This window comes from Salvelinus fontinalis, chromosome 17 (assembly GCF_029448725.1).
Source record: "Salvelinus fontinalis isolate EN_2023a chromosome 17, ASM2944872v1, whole genome shotgun sequence".
In the NCBI taxonomy this organism is placed as follows: domain Eukaryota; kingdom Metazoa; phylum Chordata; class Actinopteri; order Salmoniformes; family Salmonidae; genus Salvelinus; species Salvelinus fontinalis.
The window spans coordinates 46,070,654-46,087,885 of NC_074681.1; the positions used below are offsets into that span (position 1 = coordinate 46,070,654).

General features: G+C 45.8%; 1 protein-coding gene across 3 annotated transcripts in view; it reads right to left on the reverse strand.

The window, feature by feature from the left end:
- Nucleotides 1-6,401: 6,401 nt before the first annotated feature.
- The window catches only part of tmeff1a (transmembrane protein with EGF-like and two follistatin-like domains 1a), a 70,537-nt gene continuing 59,706 nt past the window's right edge, over nt 6,402-17,232 (reverse strand). Inside the window, exons 5-10 of one of the 3 annotated variants that reach the window (XM_055867607.1) lie at nt 16,165-16,261; nt 15,665-15,813; nt 9,887-9,937; nt 9,032-9,149; nt 8,588-8,749; nt 6,402-8,066 (exon numbers count right to left, since the gene is read on the reverse strand). In XM_055867607.1, the coding sequence (XP_055723582.1) occupies nt 7,982-8,066; nt 8,588-8,749; nt 9,032-9,149; nt 9,887-9,937; nt 15,665-15,813; nt 16,165-16,261 (662 nt within the window). In that variant the 3' untranslated portion in view covers nt 6,402-7,981. Of the gene's footprint in view, nt 8,067-8,587; nt 8,750-9,031; nt 9,150-9,886; nt 9,941-15,664; nt 15,814-16,164; nt 16,262-17,232 lie in introns of all 3 variants that reach the window. The other 2 variants (XM_055867606.1, XM_055867608.1) reach the window with 2 other exon arrangements.

A 17,232-nucleotide genomic window follows, 5' to 3' on the forward strand; every position in this document is an offset into this window, starting at 1 on the left:
TGCTGCCTCCCGAAAACCAGTGGGCTGAGACTGCCTTGAGGACCAACCTCCCTTTCCCAATCAGGGTCTGGTCCCATTTACTCTCATCCCTCGGGGAGTGTGCCCGGGGGCGCTGCTGAATCGCCTCAACTGATGCCAGCAGCTGCTTCTGCTCTCGAAAACCCCCACCCCCACCACAGCTTCTCCACTGTCTATAATTACACAGCAGCATAGTGGTTGAGCCAGTGAGCCTACCACCCCCTCAATCTCCCCTTCCATATTAGAGTACCCCTCCACCACCACCCTTCCGAAATGTATGCCCACGCATTGGTTTATTTTCACGAGGAGAGGCTCTGACCTCTGCTCCCATTCTGGGCTTCTGCAGACGAGCAGTTTTTAATTAGATTCGAGTGCCAATTAATAATCCAATCCCCCTCCCACTGTGGTCGGAACTACAAATGAATGGCGAGGGGGTTTCTGATGACATCGCTGGAGGCCATGTTCGTCCTTGTACACTAAACATCACCTCCGGGTTGTGTTCGGCACCCAGGTCATGTTCAAATACGCACGGAATGGAAGAAAACTGTCCCAAACGGAGAGAAACTGGGATGTACTATCTGAACTTTTATTTTCCTTTGCAAAACTAAAAGGTGACACACGGAGTTCTTTTGTGTCTCTCTGGGGGTGGCACACTGATTTGTAGCCTGTATCTGTATTGACCAGAACAACAGGAGATCAACCTTAGTCTATTGTGTGTGTGTGTATGTGCAAACAGGGAAGAAGAGTCTCTGGTGAGCAGTCACATGGGCAGAGAGAAGGTCATCTCATTCATCTCTGTCACTGCTACCATTCTACCATACACATGCACAAACACACGCAAACAAACACGCATACACAAACAAACCCATGCACCAACTCCAAATGCATGCATTCACACCAATTGCACAGCACATTGGCTTAACACATTAAACACATTTGCGCTCAGTCTCACTCATATGCTCACTTGCATACACAGATACCCCAGTACCCCATTAACCCCAGTGACATAGTAAAAAACCTAAATGCATCATGGCCCCTTTTATATGGCATCAAATCAGCCTCTGAAGTCCACTGCGCCCGAAGATGGCACTGTCGAGCAAGATCCTTGAGAAAGCAAGCACTGAGACAACAACGCATAGGATGGGTCTCACGAGTGCCCAGGCAGCGTGGGAGGTGGGGGTGCAAATTAAAACTGAGTTGCAAGTGTGACTTTGAGAAAACAGAACATCATTGTCGCATGCAAAATATTAATTTGAGAGCAGAGAATTTTGTTTTGTTTTGCAGAGATACTTATTTTTTTTACATTTTATTTCACCTTTATTTAACCAGGTAGGCTAGTTGAGAACAAGTTCTCATTTGCAACTGCGACCTGGCCAAGATAAAGCAAAGCAGATAGACACATACAACAACACAGAGTTACACATGGAATAAACAAACATACAATCAATAATACAGTAGAAAAATATATATACAGCATGTGCAAATGAGGTAGGATAAGAGAGGTAAGGCAATACATAGGCTATGGTGGCAAATTAATTACAATATAGCAATTAAACACTGGAATGGTAGGATGTGCAGAAGATGAATGAGCAAGTTGAGATACTGGGGTGCAAAGGAGCAAGATAAATAAATAAATACAGTATGGGGATGAGGTAGATTGGATTCGCTATTTACAGATGAGCTATGTACAGGTGCAGTGATCTGTGAGCTGCTCTGACAGCTGGTGCTTAAAGCTAGTGAGGGAGGTAAGAGTCTCCAGCTTCAGAGATATTTGCAGTTCGTTCCAGTCATTGGCAGCAGAGAACTGGAAGAAGAGGCAGCCAAAGGAAGAGCACGTGTTACGGGTGGGTGTTGCTATGGTGACCAGTGAGCTGAGATAAGGCGGGGCTTTACCTAGCAGAGACTTGTAGATGACCTGGAGCCAGTGGGTTTGGCGACAAGTATGAAGTGAGGGCCAGCCAACGAGAGCATACAGGTCGCAGTGGTGGGTAGTATATGGGGCTTTGGTGGCAAAATGGATGGCACTGTGATAGACTGCATCCAATTTGTTGAGTAGAGTGTTGGAGGCTATTTTGTAAATGACATTGCCGAAGTCGAGGATCGGTAAGATGGTCAGTTTTACGAGAGTATGTTTGGCAGCATGAGTGAAGTATGCTTTGTTGAGAAATAGGAAGCCGATTCTAGATTCATTTTGGATTGGAGATGTTTAATGTGAGTTTGGAAGGAGAGTTTACAGTCTAACCAGACACCTAGGTATTTGTAGTTGTCCACATATTCTAAGTCAGAACCGTCCAGAGTAGTGATGTTGGACGGGCGGGCAGGTGCAGGCAGCGATCGGTTGACGAGCATGCTCCATTAAAAAAAAACCTGTCTGCCCTTGACCAACACAAAAACATCCTATGGCGTTCTGCATTAGCATCGAATAGCCCCCGTGATATGCAACTTTTCAGGGAAGTTAGGAACAAATATACACAGGCAGTTAGGAAAGCTTAGGCTAGCTTTTTCAAACAAAAATGTGCATCCTGTAGTGCAAACTCAAAAAGATTCTGGGACACTGTAAAGTCCATGGAGAATAAGAGCGCCTCCTCCCAGCTGCCCACTGCTCTGAGGCTAGGGAACACTGCCACTACCAATAAATACCAATAATGAAGAATTTCAACAAGCTTTTTCTACGGCTGGCCATGCTTTCCACCTGGCTACCCCTACCCCGGTCAACAGCCCTGCGCTCCCCACATCAACTCGCTCAAACCTACCCCACTTCTCCTTCACCCAAATCCAGATAGCTGATGTTCTGAAAGAGCTGCAAAATATGGACCCCTCCAAATCAGCCGGGCTAGACAATCTGGACCCTGTCTTTCTAAAATGATCTGCTAAAATTATTGCAACCCCTATTACTAGCCTGTTCAACCTCTCTTTCGTATCGTCTGAGATTCCCATGGATTGGAAAGCTGCCGCGGTCATCTCCCTCTTCAAAGGGCACCCTCATAGATATCATCCTAACTAACTCGCCCTCCAAATACACGTCTTCTGTTTTCAACCAAGATCTCAGCGATCACTGCCTCATTGCCTGCATCCGTAATGGGTCTGCGGTCAAACGACCACCCCTCTGTCACGCTCGCTATCCTCAAACTCAACAACTTTTAATAGGCGTGAAACCTTAACAAAAACAAACAGGTAAACAGCAATGAACGTGACACAACCGAGGTGCCCACAAACACACACGGAAAATAATAATTACCCATACATTAGATGGGGGAAAAAAGGCTGCCTAAGTATGATTCTCAATCAGAGACAACGATAGACAGCTGTCCCTTATTGAGAACCACACCCGGCCAAAACATAGAAATACAGAAACCTAGAAAACAAAACAGAGAATGCCCACCCCACATCACACCCTGACCTAACCAAATAAAGAAATAAAACGGCTCTCTAAGGTCAGGGCGTGACACCCTCATCACTGTCAAACACTCCCTAAAACACTTCAGCAAACAAGCCTTTCTAATCGACCTGGCCGGGGTATCCTGGAATGACACTGACCTCATCCCGTCAGTAGAAGATGCCTGGTTATTCTTTAAAAGTGCCTTCCTCACCACCATAATGTTAACATGCATGAAACCAAGGCTTTTACGGTTACAGAAGCCAACAAATGAGAGCACCTGAGGAGTAGGAGTGGAGCTAGGCACTGCAGGTCCCAGATTAACCTCTACATCACCAGAGGTCAACAGAGGAGAAGTAGGATAAGGGTACGGCTAAAGGTTATTCGAACTGGCCGTCTAGCACATTCGGAACAGAGAGTTAAAGGAGCAGGTTTCTGGGCACGATAGATTCAAGGCATAATGTACAGACAAAGGTATGGTAGGAAGAGAGTACATTGGAGGTAAACCTAGGCATTGAGTAATGATGAGAGAGATAGTCTCTAGAGACGTTTAAACCAGGTGATGTCATCGCATATGTGGGAGGTGGAACAACATGGTTAGTTAAGGCATATTGAGCAGGGCTAGAGGCTCTACAGTGAAATAAGACAGTAATCACTAACCAGGACAGTAATGGACAAGGCATATTGATATTAGGGAGAGGCATGCGTAGCCAAGTGATTGTATGGGTCCAGTGAGTGGTTGGGCTGGCTAGGGACACGGCGATTCAGACAGTTAGCAGGCCGGGGATAGCAAGCTAGCAGTTAGCAGGCCGGGGCTAGCAAGCTAGCATAAGGGCCTTAGAGGGACGTCGCGATGGGGGAAAGTCTGTTTTTGCCTCCTCGTGCGGTGATGTCGATAGACCAGTCGTGGAATTAGTAGGGCTCCAAGTAGCAGAGGGGTCCAAGTCCAATTGGCAAAATGGGTATAGTGGTCCAAGGAAACTGGCCGGTGGATCAGCTAACAGTCCAATATGCTCTAGATAGCTATAGATATTACATGTCAAGACTCAGAAGTTACTGCGCTCTCACAAATACACCACATCTCCACATAGATTTCTCCTCACACACCCCAAAAAATCTTACTCTCACAAGCCATCATTTTATTACAGGTGAAAATTCGAGTCAATGAATATGGTCGTCACTAGTTAACACAGTCACAAAGTCATAATTATTATGTCTAAACCCTGTCTATTTCTACAATTTATCTTCTTAAAATCTGATTTTACGGTGGTAGTGAAGCTGGTTTACTTATGTGTTAGTTCTATTAGCTATGTTGACTATGAAGTTACTAACATCTTAAGCTAATATGGTGACAGCAATGTAGGCTGTGTGTAGCGGTTAGCAGTTATGATATGAAGGTTTGACTTGGAAAGGTTTTTTCGCCTGGTTACAGACAGCTGATGTATTGTGCTGAAGTCCACAAGTGAAGGGAAAAGGTGAGAGGAGGAGAGCAGGGAGCTAAGGGTAGATGTGAGAAGGCATTATACAACAAGCAAAATGTTCATGCTACTTTGTAAACTTTCATTCATAGGTCAGGTTGTAGCAACCTCATGTTGGTTAGAGGGAAAATGTTTGTATCATGTAGTAGCCTTAATTAACCTATCGATGTTACATTGAGCTGGGTGAATGGAATATGAATGACAGTCATCCAATATGCTGTGATAGAAATAAGGCCATGCTTATAATAAAAAATAAAAAATCCTCCCTCATCTTAAACATCACTGACCGCCACTGGTCTACACCCTGTATTACATGCCTGTGCTTTGTTTGCACACACTTTTCTTGTGTCTTATTTATTGCAGTGTTTTGTTTTGTGATCTCTCTCTCCCTTCCTCCCTAACTCCATCCCCCCAGAACAGTGTTTTGAGGCAGGGATGGACTACACTGTTGGTCTGAGCTTGTCCCTCTACTCTGTCATGTCCAGTCCCCACACACACTCATCAACTCGGTTAGTTCCCGCACACACTGTTAAACACCTAGACATAACTGGGACTTTTGCGTAAATCATGCATTGGTCACTTGCATCAAACTTTGAGCTACAAGGATTTTAAGTTGGAAATTGGAGTGGGTCTAGGGTTCCTGGGATGGTGTTGACTAGCATTTGTTAATTCTTCCATCACTCCAGTGAATGTGACTAATCTAAGGTTTCTAGACACACATCTGCCTCTGCAGCGATGATGTTCTGCTCGCCCAGCGTCACACTTGCAAGCTCTCAAGTTTGGCCTGTGCTCGCGGGACACATCCTCCGCTCTCTCGACTGACCTGTGCACTCGCGGCACTCATCCTCTGCTCGCTGGACACATCCTCTGTGCTCTTAACTCAGTGTTTGCTTGCTCAATTATGTTTCATCTTGCTGATCAGACCGCTTGCGAGCATGCGTCCGCCCTCACGCGCATGTTGATTTTGTCCACCCACACCAGACGTGATCAGGACACGCAGTTTGAAATATCAAAACAAACTCTAAACCAACTATATTAATTTGGGGACAGGTCAAAAAGTAAAACATTTATGGAAATTTAGCTAGCTAGCTTGCTGTTGCTAGCTAATTTGTCCTGGGATATAAACGTTGTGTTGTTATTTTACCTGAAATGCAAAAGGTCCTCTACTAATCCAGAGATAAAAAGGTAAGTTGAGTTAATTTTTAGTAATCTCTCCTCCTTCAGGCTTCTTTGGACTTTATATGGCGGTTGGCAACCAACTTTAAGGTGCATTATTACCACCAACTGTACTGGAGTACGGACCTCAGTTAATTTTTCAATCCCCCACGTGGGTATGTTCTCCTAAAAACCAATGAGGAGATGGGAAAGGCGGGACTTGCAGCGCATCAAGCGTCACAAAAAGAAGTGGTCAGCATGTAATAGAAGCTGATTTGACGCCATACTTTTACCCTTCCCTCTCTGTTGAGGGATGACAGTGTAGTAAAACAGGACATTTCATTCCAAATGATGCATTCCAAACCATGACATGATACATTAAAAAACATTTACATTTTATTTTTTGGGGGACAAAAATCGCCTATGAAGTCCTACATGCAGAAGTTCAACGACATGTCAAACACATTCTAGTCACATTTATAGTCACGGCTGAGATGGTAAAGAACAAGTAGAAACGCTCTCGCTCAAAGACCTACGACCAGATGAAGGCAGACTAAAGACATTTACATAAAGGCCCCAGTGATGAAAAACATATCTACTTAAAACTGCCGGTTAAGCATTACACTTTGGACCTCGCAAGTGTTCTTTTTCATCCTAATCATTCGTCCATTCAACATTTTCTCTGTATTTGGAATGTCTTGCTGAGGAGCAAATGTAAGTCACGTTTTGTGGAGAAACAACATTACATCCTCACATTCAAAGAAAACCCTTGATTACATCCATTTCGGCAACCAATACGTTTTTTAATTACATGTAAGTATCATAAAGGGATGATAGCAGTATCTCAATGTGTAGTATTTCATTTTGTATCATTCAATTAAATACCACGACTCCCCCAAAGTCAACAGCTCTATCATTACAATCATGTGATTGTAAGACAGTTAAAAGACCCCCCCCCAAAATGCTGCCCCAACGCATTACAATCCACGTTCATGTCTCCACCATCGAAGTCAAACTCCAGTCATAGATACATTGATGTAACCCAGTATGACTGGTTTGAGAAGACTGACAGGAGATTTATTTGAAACATTGCACAATCCTTTTTTTCCCCCTCCACTGACAAATCAATCAATCTACCATCCGAATTCTATTTTACATGGAGGCCTATCATAAATGTGCTGGGATAATCGGACTGGTCGAGCTGCTGAGATGAGAGCTCAGAGACTTGTCATCTTTTCTTTAAGTTAAAACTACATCACAGAACACAGTTTCACAAGTCATGCAATATACAGTACAGTAACTAGAATTAGAAAAAGAATCCTCGTAATAATAATGTAAACGTAAAAAATGTAACCATGAATAAAATGACAAAATAAATGATTAGCTAGTTAAACACAGTGTATTCTTTAAAATTGTAATTACATATCAAAGAATAAGTGTAAACATATTATCCACCTTGCTGGCTGACCCCTCACCCAATAAATAAAAACTTCATTTTGGTGATCAGCTGCACATCATTTGTAAAAAGAGATAGAAAGAGAGAGAGAGAGAGTCTTGGAAATAATTGTTTCCGATACGTAGCACATTCCATATAGGCAGACGCTGTACATGTTTCCTTGGGATTCATTTTCCAGTTCGCCGAAGGTACCGTATTTTCGAAAAAAAGCAAAAAGTAAACAAACAGGAATAAAAAATAACGAAACAAAAATGCCGATATAAGGGTAAGCGACGAGCGGCTTGGTCGACGGTTCCTCATACCAGTATGTGGCTGGAAAATGTAAAAATAGCGTTGCAATATACGCTACATATCCACCAGAGAAACAGAAAAGGTCCCTGAAATAAATATCCTCATTCTTCTATATTTTTGGAAGAATAAAATAATAAAATGACACATCTTACATTAAAAAAAAATTATGTTCCACGTTGTAAGAAAAAAAGATTTAAAAAACACGAGCTATACCATCCTGGAGTTAGTGTCTGATGAGAAGTGTCCGAGGTTTTGCTTTTGTCGACGGCCCCTGTTGTTTTTTGGGCATTTCCTGTAAGTACAAAAATGGAAATTAGTTTTGAGCCTCAGATTCTAAGTCGGTGCTTAAAACTAAGCTATGAGAGATTTGTGGTTTTGTTTAATGATGGATGATTTGTTTTACTGTCGGCTAGGGAAGATTAACTTTCCCCACACACATTAATATTCTATTCTCTTCTAAGCACTGAATAACTTAATACAACTAGACAGCAAGTTAATTGATTGCCTTTGATCCAGATGTTATTTCTTAGCATCCATACACCTACTCCACGGAATTACTATCACGCGATGAGTAACCTTGCCTAAGATTTGAACAGCTAGGCTTTAGCTCAACGGACTAACAGTCCTGTGCCACGCCGGAGACCCAGGTTTAAACCCTCGTCAGTCACACATACGGTCGGCTTCCTTGGCTGTAAGCCGTTCACACCTCACGCCTAGGGTTATGTTCAACCCTTTCCGTCGCTGAACTTGACGACAACATGAAAGACCGAAACGTCACACCCTCCGCGAGAGCTGTGACACCTAGCTGCTTACCTCATGATGCACATCACCACGGCAACGATGACGGCGATCTGTACGGCGCCAATGATGGCGGCGATGAGGACGTAGTGGAGCTTCTGGCCGCTGGGCACCACATACAGGATGTTGAAGTCCTGGGGCTCCTCGCACTGCGCCCCCTTGTAGCCCGAGTCGCACCTGTTGGCGCCATCACAAGGAGACAGAGCCATGATGGAGAAAAAAAAATGACATTAATACCAGGACTTCTGTACAACGTCACAATGCTCCATTTCTATTCTGAACAAAATGATCTGACCCTTCCGTTTATGACAGACACATGACATACAGATTATCAGACCGTTTCATACTCGATCTAAACAGCGGGGGCGTCTAGCCTGTCAGCGATCTGCCTACAGCATGTGAACGGGAAAGAGGGCAAGAAGAAAGGAAGGGAGGAGCCATGAGAGATATGAGACGGACCTGCAGGTGGCCATGTTGTACTTGATCTCGCATTTCCCGTGTACACAGAAGCCAGCGTAGCTCTCCGCACAAGGGATGTGCATCCCAGCGTAGAGGCCATCCCCCGGGTCTGCGGTGTCTGAGAAATTGGATTTGAGAAGAAAAGACATAACCCAAGTAACTTTGCAAACTATTCCTAGCAATAGACAGATCCCGAATTATTTGTAGACTTCTTTTGAGCACAACTGTTTATTTATTTCGGCCTAGGACATGGAAGCTACTGTGGTGTACAGCAATTTAGCGGTCAGCTGCGAATGTGTACGTCAAAATCAAATAAACGACTAAATCTTCAAATGAAAAGAAACATTCCCAAAAAATAAGGAGAGAATGGCATTTGCGGTAATGATATGTGATGAAGTCACATGCCCGTTTTTATTTGATTCCCTCTCTCGTTAGGAACAGTTTTATGTAATGTGTATCTTAGGCATTGTCATAGTAACCTTCGTCAGTACCATTTGATTGCACAGTATTATGAATTGTATCGGCACTGAAGCCATTGATTCAAAAATGCTCAGAGCTTTACGGGAATGAAGGGAGATTGAGTTGATTATCATAGCAATGCACAAAATGAAGAGATGTAAAATACAGTCCTGGGTGCTTTTTGATCTTCTTTTGATCTGCTTCTATGCTACAGTAAGTAGGTGAAGCGGTGTAATTTGGTGTTTTGGTATACTGTATTACAGTATGTCCGCAGAGCGTTTTTTTTAATCTACTGTAGCTTTATGGTGGGATTACGACCTCAATGCTACTACATAAGGCAACAATTGCAACACGATGACAGGTAGATTAAATAGAGTCGATTGAAAGTATGCTTGCCTAAAAGATTGTACGAACTGCCGTCATCTTTCTTCCCCATTTTCTCTTTATCTGCTGGTAGAAATAAGACAAGATAAGTTGAAGCTCTCTCTCTCACACATTCATATATGCATATAATACACATATATATATATAGTATGTGTGTGAAATCAGACAGACATAAGCACCCACCAAATTATAATTAATAATATGATTACACATACACACACTCGTTCACTTATGCTGTTCATCATGAATACAGTCATCAGAATATGACCAAGGTTCTGGATACGCATTCCTCTTGAGGTCTTTTTAAGAGTTGGTAAATGTAGCCTATGCTACTGTTCGGTCTGTGTTGGTGCCTACTTCCTGATCTTATCAGGATTGGATATATAGCCATCACCCATCTGGTATGCTGGATGGAGTTTCTGCCTCTGTCTGTCTGTTAAGTCCTCTCAGATCCACGAGGTGGGACTAATGAGTTTGGGATTGGGCCCTATGTCTGCCTGTGAGGACTTGGAGTTCTGTCTATCTGTGTCTGCCCGTGAGTCTATCTGTTTACCTGCCTGTCTGTATATCTGTCCATCTGTTTGCCCGTCTCTGCCTGTGTGTGTTTGCCCGTCAGTCTGTCTATCTGTTTACCTGCATGTCTGTCTGTCTGTCTATCTGTTTACCTGCATGTCTGTATATCTGTCCATCTGCCTGCCTGCCTGCCCGTCAGTCAGCCTGTCTGTGTCTGCCCGTCAGTCAGCCTCTCTGTACCTGCCCGTCAGTCAGCCTCTCTGTGCCCGCCCGTCAGTCCGCCTGTGCCCGCCCGTCAGTCCGCCTGTGCCCGCCCGTCAGTCCGCCTGTGCCCGCCCGTCAGTCCGCCTGTGCCCGCCCGTCAGTCCGCCTGTGCCCGCCCGTCAGTCCGCCTGTGCCCGCCCGTCAGTCTGTCTGTTTATCTGTTTACCTGCCTGTCTGTATATCTGTCTATCTGCCTACCAGTCTCTGCCTGTCTGTGTCTGCCCGTCAGTCAGTCGGTCTGTGTCTGTGTCTGCCCGTCAGTCAGTCGGTCTGTGTCTGTGTCTGCCCGTCAGTCAGTCGGTCTGTGTCTGCCCGTCAGTCAGTCGGTCTGTGTCTGCCCGTCAGTCAGTCGGTCTGTGTCTGCCCGTCAGTCAGTCGGTCTGTGTCTGCCCGTCAGTCAGTCGGTCTGTGTCTGCCCGTCAGTCAGTCGGTCTGTGTCTGCCCGTCAGTCAGTCGGTCTGTGTCTGCCCGTCAGTCAGTCGGTCTGTGTCTGCCCGTCAGTCAGTCGGTCTGTGTCTGTGTCTGCCCGTCAGTCAGTCGGTCTGTGTCTGTGTCTGCCCGTCAGTCAGTCGGTCTGTGTCTGTGTCTGCCCGTCAGTCAGTCGGTCTGTGTCTGTGTCTGCCCGTCAGTCAGTCAGTCTGTGTCTGTGTCTGCCCGTCAGTCAGTCAGTCTGTGTCTGTGTCTGCCCGTCAGTCAGTCAGTCTGTGTCTGTGTCTGCCCGTCAGTCAGTCAGTCTGTGTCTGTGTCTGCCCGTCAGTCAGTCAGTCTGTGTCTGTGTCTGCCCGTCAGTCAGTCAGTCTGTGTCTGTGTCTGCCCGTCAGTCAGTCAGTCTGTGTCTGTGTCTGCCCGTCAGTCAGTCAGTCTGTGTCTGTGTCTGCCCGTCAGTCAGTCAGTCTGTGTCTGTGTCTGCCCGTCAGTCAGTCAGTCTGTGTCTGTGTCTGCCCGTCAGTCAGTCAGTCTGTGTCTGTCCGTCAGTCAGTCAGTCTGTGTCTGTGTCTGCCCGTCAGTCAGTCAGTCTGTGTCTGTGTCTGCCCGTCAGTCAGTCAGTCTGTGTCTGTGTCTGCCCGTCAGTCAGTCAGTCTGTGTCTGTGTCTGCCCGTCAGTCAGTCAGTCTGTGTCTGTGTCTGCCCGTCAGTCAGTCAGTCTGTGTCTGTGTCTGCCCGTCAGTCAGTCAGTCTGTGTCTGTGTCTGCCCGTCAGTCAGTCAGTCTGTGTCTGTGTCTGCCCGTCAGTCAGTCAGTCTGTGTCTGTGCCTGCCCGTCAGTCAGTCAGTCTGTGTCTGTGCCTGCCCGTCAGTCAGTCAGTCTGTGTCTGTGCCTGCCCGTCAGTCAGTCAGTCTGTGTCTGTGCCTGCCCGTCAGTCAGTCAGTCTGTGTCTGTGCCTGCCCGTCAGTCAGTCAGTCTGTGTCTGCCCGTCAGTCAGTCAGTCTGTGTCTGCCCGTCAGTCAGTCAGTCTGTGTCTGCCCGTCAGTCAGTCAGTCTGTGTCTGCCCGTCAGTCAGTCTGTGTCTGTGCCTGCCCGTCAGTCAGTCAGTCTGTGTCTGTGCCTGCCCGCCAGTCAGTCAGTCTGTGTCTGTGCCTGCCCGCCAGTCAGTCAGTCTGTGTCTGTGCCTGCCCGCCAGTCAGTCAGTCTGTGTCTGTGCCTGCCCGCCAGTCAGTCTGTCGGTGCCTGCCCGCCAGTCAGTCTGTCGGTGCCTGCCCGCCAGTCAGTCTGTCGGTGCCTGCCCGCCAGTCAGTCTGTCGGTGCCTGCCCGCCAGTCAGTCTGTCGGTGCCTGCCCGCCAGTCAGTCTGTCGGTGCCTGCCCGCCAGTCAGTCTGTCGGTGCCTGCCCGCCAGTCAGTCTGTCGGTGCCTGCCCGCCAGTCAGTCTGTCGGTGCCTGCCCGCCAGTCTGTCTGTCTGTGCCTGCCCGTCAGTCTGTCTGTCTGTGCCTGCCCGTCAGTCAGTCTGTCTGTCTGTGCCTGCCCGTCAGTCAGTCTGTCTGTCTGTGCCTGCCCGTCAGTCAGTCTGTCTGTCTGTGCCTGCCCGTCAGTCAGTCTGTCTGTCTGTGCCTGCCCGTCAGTCAGTCTGTCTGTCTGTGCCTGCCCGTCAGTCAGTCTGTCTGTCTGTGCCTGCCCGTCAGTCAGTCTGTCTGTCTGTGTCTGCCCGTCAGTCAGCCTGTCTGTGTCTGCCCGTCAGTCAGCCTGTCTGTGTGTGCCTGCCCATCTGTCTGTGTGTGCCTGCCTGTTTTTTTGCCTGTTTATCTTGGCTGCATGTCTGTCAGTCTGTCTACACGAGAGACCGCTGGACACAGGTCCTGTCCATCCGTCTGGCTGTAGATCTGTCTCAAACATACAAACTGGCTGAGACTGTTTCTCTTGTTTGGAGGATAATTTTTTCCCAGGGTTTCATAGGAAGTGGGAGATGTTTGCTCTCTGTCTGATGGGGGATATCTGTCAGAACAGAGGCGTAAAGAGCTGTGACAAAGCTACTATGTGTTACGGGCCTTTTCAAGGTGAGGTGAGTCCGGTCTGTGACAGCGAGTGCAGGGAGTTGTGACAGTGTGTGTGATTGTGGTGTGTCTGTATGTGTCTGTGTGTCAATCTGTGTCTCTGTGTTTGTAGTCTTCCTATCATACAAAACAGTCGACAGCTAACGCTAGCTTGACACAATGCCGCTCTCGTCTTGTTGCGATGGCCCGCGGACGAGAGCGGTTGGTGCGGTGCATGCTAAACAGGAAGATGAGAGGTAAAGAGGAATAGAGTGGGGCTGTGAATAAGTAAACACAGCAGCACATACTCATCCATTTTTTAGATTCTATCCTTCCTCTGGAAATATTGACAGTGCTTCTTTCTCTTGTGTTTTGTTTTCGATGTTGCACTGTGTGGTGGCTCACAATGCAGCCACAGTGGGAAGTCAGTGAATGTAGAAAATGCTAGAGGGATAATCCCGGTTGTTTTAACCTAAAAAAATGTGTGCCTGATTATGAGAGAATTGTTGTGCGATGTAGCATTACTGAGATAGCTACAGATTTACCTTGCTGTTTCTTTGATGTGTAAAGATCTAACATGCAACAGTGGTTAAATATGTAGTGCCACCTGCAAACAAATGCTTGTGCTTTATTTTGAAGCTGTTTACAACCCTTGAGTTAGTGTACAACCTACAGGAGTTTAAATATGATCAAATATGTATCGACTCTAATCAATGACACTGTGGTTGAACGAACGAATCTGCTCAAATAAAATCACGGGGAAAGTATTAATTGATACCGCGATAACGTTTGGCATATGGGCTTTCGAGCGTCATAAAATATCTTAATCCCTGTTTGTGTCAAGGAAACCGGTGCGATCCTGGCAAGTTGGTCGACATACTGAGGCAGGTGCTCCTCCTCGCAGACCCTGCAAGGCACACTGTCGCTTAGACTTCTCTCCCACAGAGGCAATCAGTAGCTTTGTCACAGCTGCTCCTGACATTTTGCAAACCAGGTTCCAAATAATATTATGCTTTCATTCAAATAATTGACCTGGGATTGATTGAGCATGTCTGGCACAACAGAACCAATGGAATGCAAACCCCTCCCACCTGGCAATACAGACAGGCTCAGATGCTCAACGTATTTGAAAGAAAACAAATACTACTTGATCCCAAGTCTGGACATTTGACTGCCTTAAACAACCAACAAGAAATCCATAAAAGGTCCTGCGTTTTTTCTATTAGGACCTGTGGGAACACTCGTTTTAGGCTGTCGGCCAAGTTTTGTGTAAAAAATAAGTAGGCATATAGAATTCTGGGGGGGGGGGGGGGGGGTTGAGTGAATCAAGTCTAAGAAGATATACTCTGAGGATGGTTTTCTGAAATAGCTTGGATAGTCAGCACTGTCAACCCCAGAGTCTGGAAACATCAGACTACAACACAGGACTACAAATTAGCCTCTCTACCCTACTTCCCCCCAAAACGTCATCCAGCAGTGGCTAGATCAAAACTTCTCATACCGTGACCTGGGATAACAGAACTAATTTGAGCTTTTCCCCCCCTCAAAAGATGCCTCTGAAACACACAAGGCGAAGCGAGCTTCAATCACGGCTGAGTAAATTGAATTCTGGGAAGGTTTCGACGTGACAGGGGTTTGGAGTGGCGACGGGGGAGTATAAATAAATGTTATTCCCTTTGAGGCACTGGTCAGGGCTTGTGCATTTGTTGACAGACTTCTGAGGCTTTGATACGCTTGCCTAGTGCTCATTGATTTTAGTGACTGATCGATCGGCTCAGTGCTGACGACAGGCGTCTGCTTGGTGAGGCTTATCTGGCTGCGAGCAGCTTCAGTCAGGCGAGCATGAAGGACTCTACGAGTGGAAACGGAGCCTAGCATTACCACAGCTTTGTGTCAAGTGTGACTTGTGACTTTGTAATAACTTGTGATGAGGCTACAATGGGACTACAGCTTTTGGGGTAAGCTAGCAGAGGGTTAGCTAGCATTTGTAGTCGCATAGGGTTACTGTAAGAAAGTCTCCGGGTGAGATGAGTGAAGCTAACAGTATTGTTCCTGGAACTAGTGTTATTACACTTCCCCGAGAGACTCAAACGGTTGACTAAAATGCAAACATACTGTTTAAAGTGAGGCATTGGCCTAGCCCTAATATGGCTAGCTTCCTATGGCATCTACCATAATTATGGAGGCTAGCTGTATACTGTAGGTTTGGCCCGGGCCAATTAGTGACAACAATTAAAAACAAGTTCAAATGGGACAGGAGCTATGCTTGTTCAAAGTTTGGAATTTTAGTTGATTACTATGACAAAACGGGAAAGAAAGAAAAAAAAGAAAAAATTTAAAGAAAAAAAAAAAAAAAAAAAAAAAATGGCCAAATCTGGTCTTGCTGGGCTTTGAAAAGGTGCGCCATAACCTAAAAGCACACCAATCCAACCCAGTTGTGTACAGTAGGTTGTGTGTTTGTGTCCCCAAATGGAAAAAAATGTAGTAAAAACATTTTACAAGCAGTCAACCAGTTTTACTAGTTGCAGAGCGTAATGCTCAGTCTCACCTGGGCATCTCCCAAGATGCTTGACGTCGATCTGCTCCTGCTTCATGCACGAGGCCTCTCGGACCAGACAGGGGTTGTTGTAGGAGTTTCCGTCCGTGGCGCACACAGGGTTCTCATTGTGTCCACTGCAGTAAATGTTACATATGCACCTGACAGAGAAAGAGGAAAATGTTTAACCCTTATTGCTTCACTCCAAACTACTGGTCTTCATCCATCAGCGTCGACTACAGTATATCAGGAAGATCTCTTGGACGTGTGGGTTCAGAGGGTGATTATGTACGATTATACCCCATGGATACCAATACTGTATATTGATGCAGTATGATATAGTATTGAAATGTAAAATGTATTTTAGATTATAATGACAATGTGTTTAATATTGTTGGTCCTACAATGAGGCCAGAGACAACTCATCAACGCTCAAGTTCAATATTCTATGACCTATTGTATGATACGAAAAATATATTAGATGAGATTGTCACTATTTTACAGAAACTCACCAAACGTCCTCAGAGTCCTCGTCGCATTCTGCTCCATACTTGCACTTGCCGCACTTAGTGAACTTCTTCCCCGCGTCTGTGCCTGAGCCTTCGTATTCTGGAAGAGCAGAGTGGCGTTACCAGCTATTTGGGTATCATTCGTAGTTTGTTTCACAGCATCCTGAACCACTTATTCCCATTCTACTCTCTCTTGTTCAGGCAATGGCTCAGTATAGAAGCAAACCCCTAGCCCCTTGTCACTTTATGTCGAACCAAAATAATTAGGCGTGGTAGTAGCTTCACCTTGCCCTCTGATAGGCAAGTAGGATGTTTTGCCATATTCTAATCCAATCTTTTCAGCGCCTAAGGGGTAAGGCCTAGGGGCTGTGTCACGTTCGTTGAAAGGAGGAGACCAAGACACAGCGTGAGTAGAGTTCCACATCATTTTTATCAACTGAAACTCACCTAACAAAACAACAAACAACCAAACAAACAAAACGTGACGCTACCGGTGTGCACTCAGGCAACTCAAGGTATACATAGTCAAGATCCCACAACCCAAATGAGGAAAAATGGCTACCTAAATATGATCCCCAATCAGAGACAAACGATAAACAGCTGTCTCTGATTGGGAACCATATCAGGCCAACATAGACTTACAAAACCCCTAGACATACAAAAACTAGAGTACCCACCCTAGTCACACCCTGACCTAACCAAAATATATAGAAAAACAGAGATATCTAAGGTCAGGGCGTGACAGGCTGGCCAGAGGTTTTTCATGACTGTATCATTCACTAGGTTTAAATTCAATTGGCGACACACACCATATCATTATGTGACTCCAAGTTTACTTCCATATGATGATGAATATATCATATATTTGAAGGCGTTTCCACTGCCATCTCTCGCATAATACATTTTACCGACACAAAAAGATCCCGCCATATCGAACGAACAAATGATCTGCCGTCATTTATTCAATTGTACCGAAAAGTCCTGTTTCCATCACTCATTACAGGAGGCGGAGAAAGGGGGAAAAAGACACCAGTGACTCACACGTTCTATTACGTCAGCTTGAATGGGATT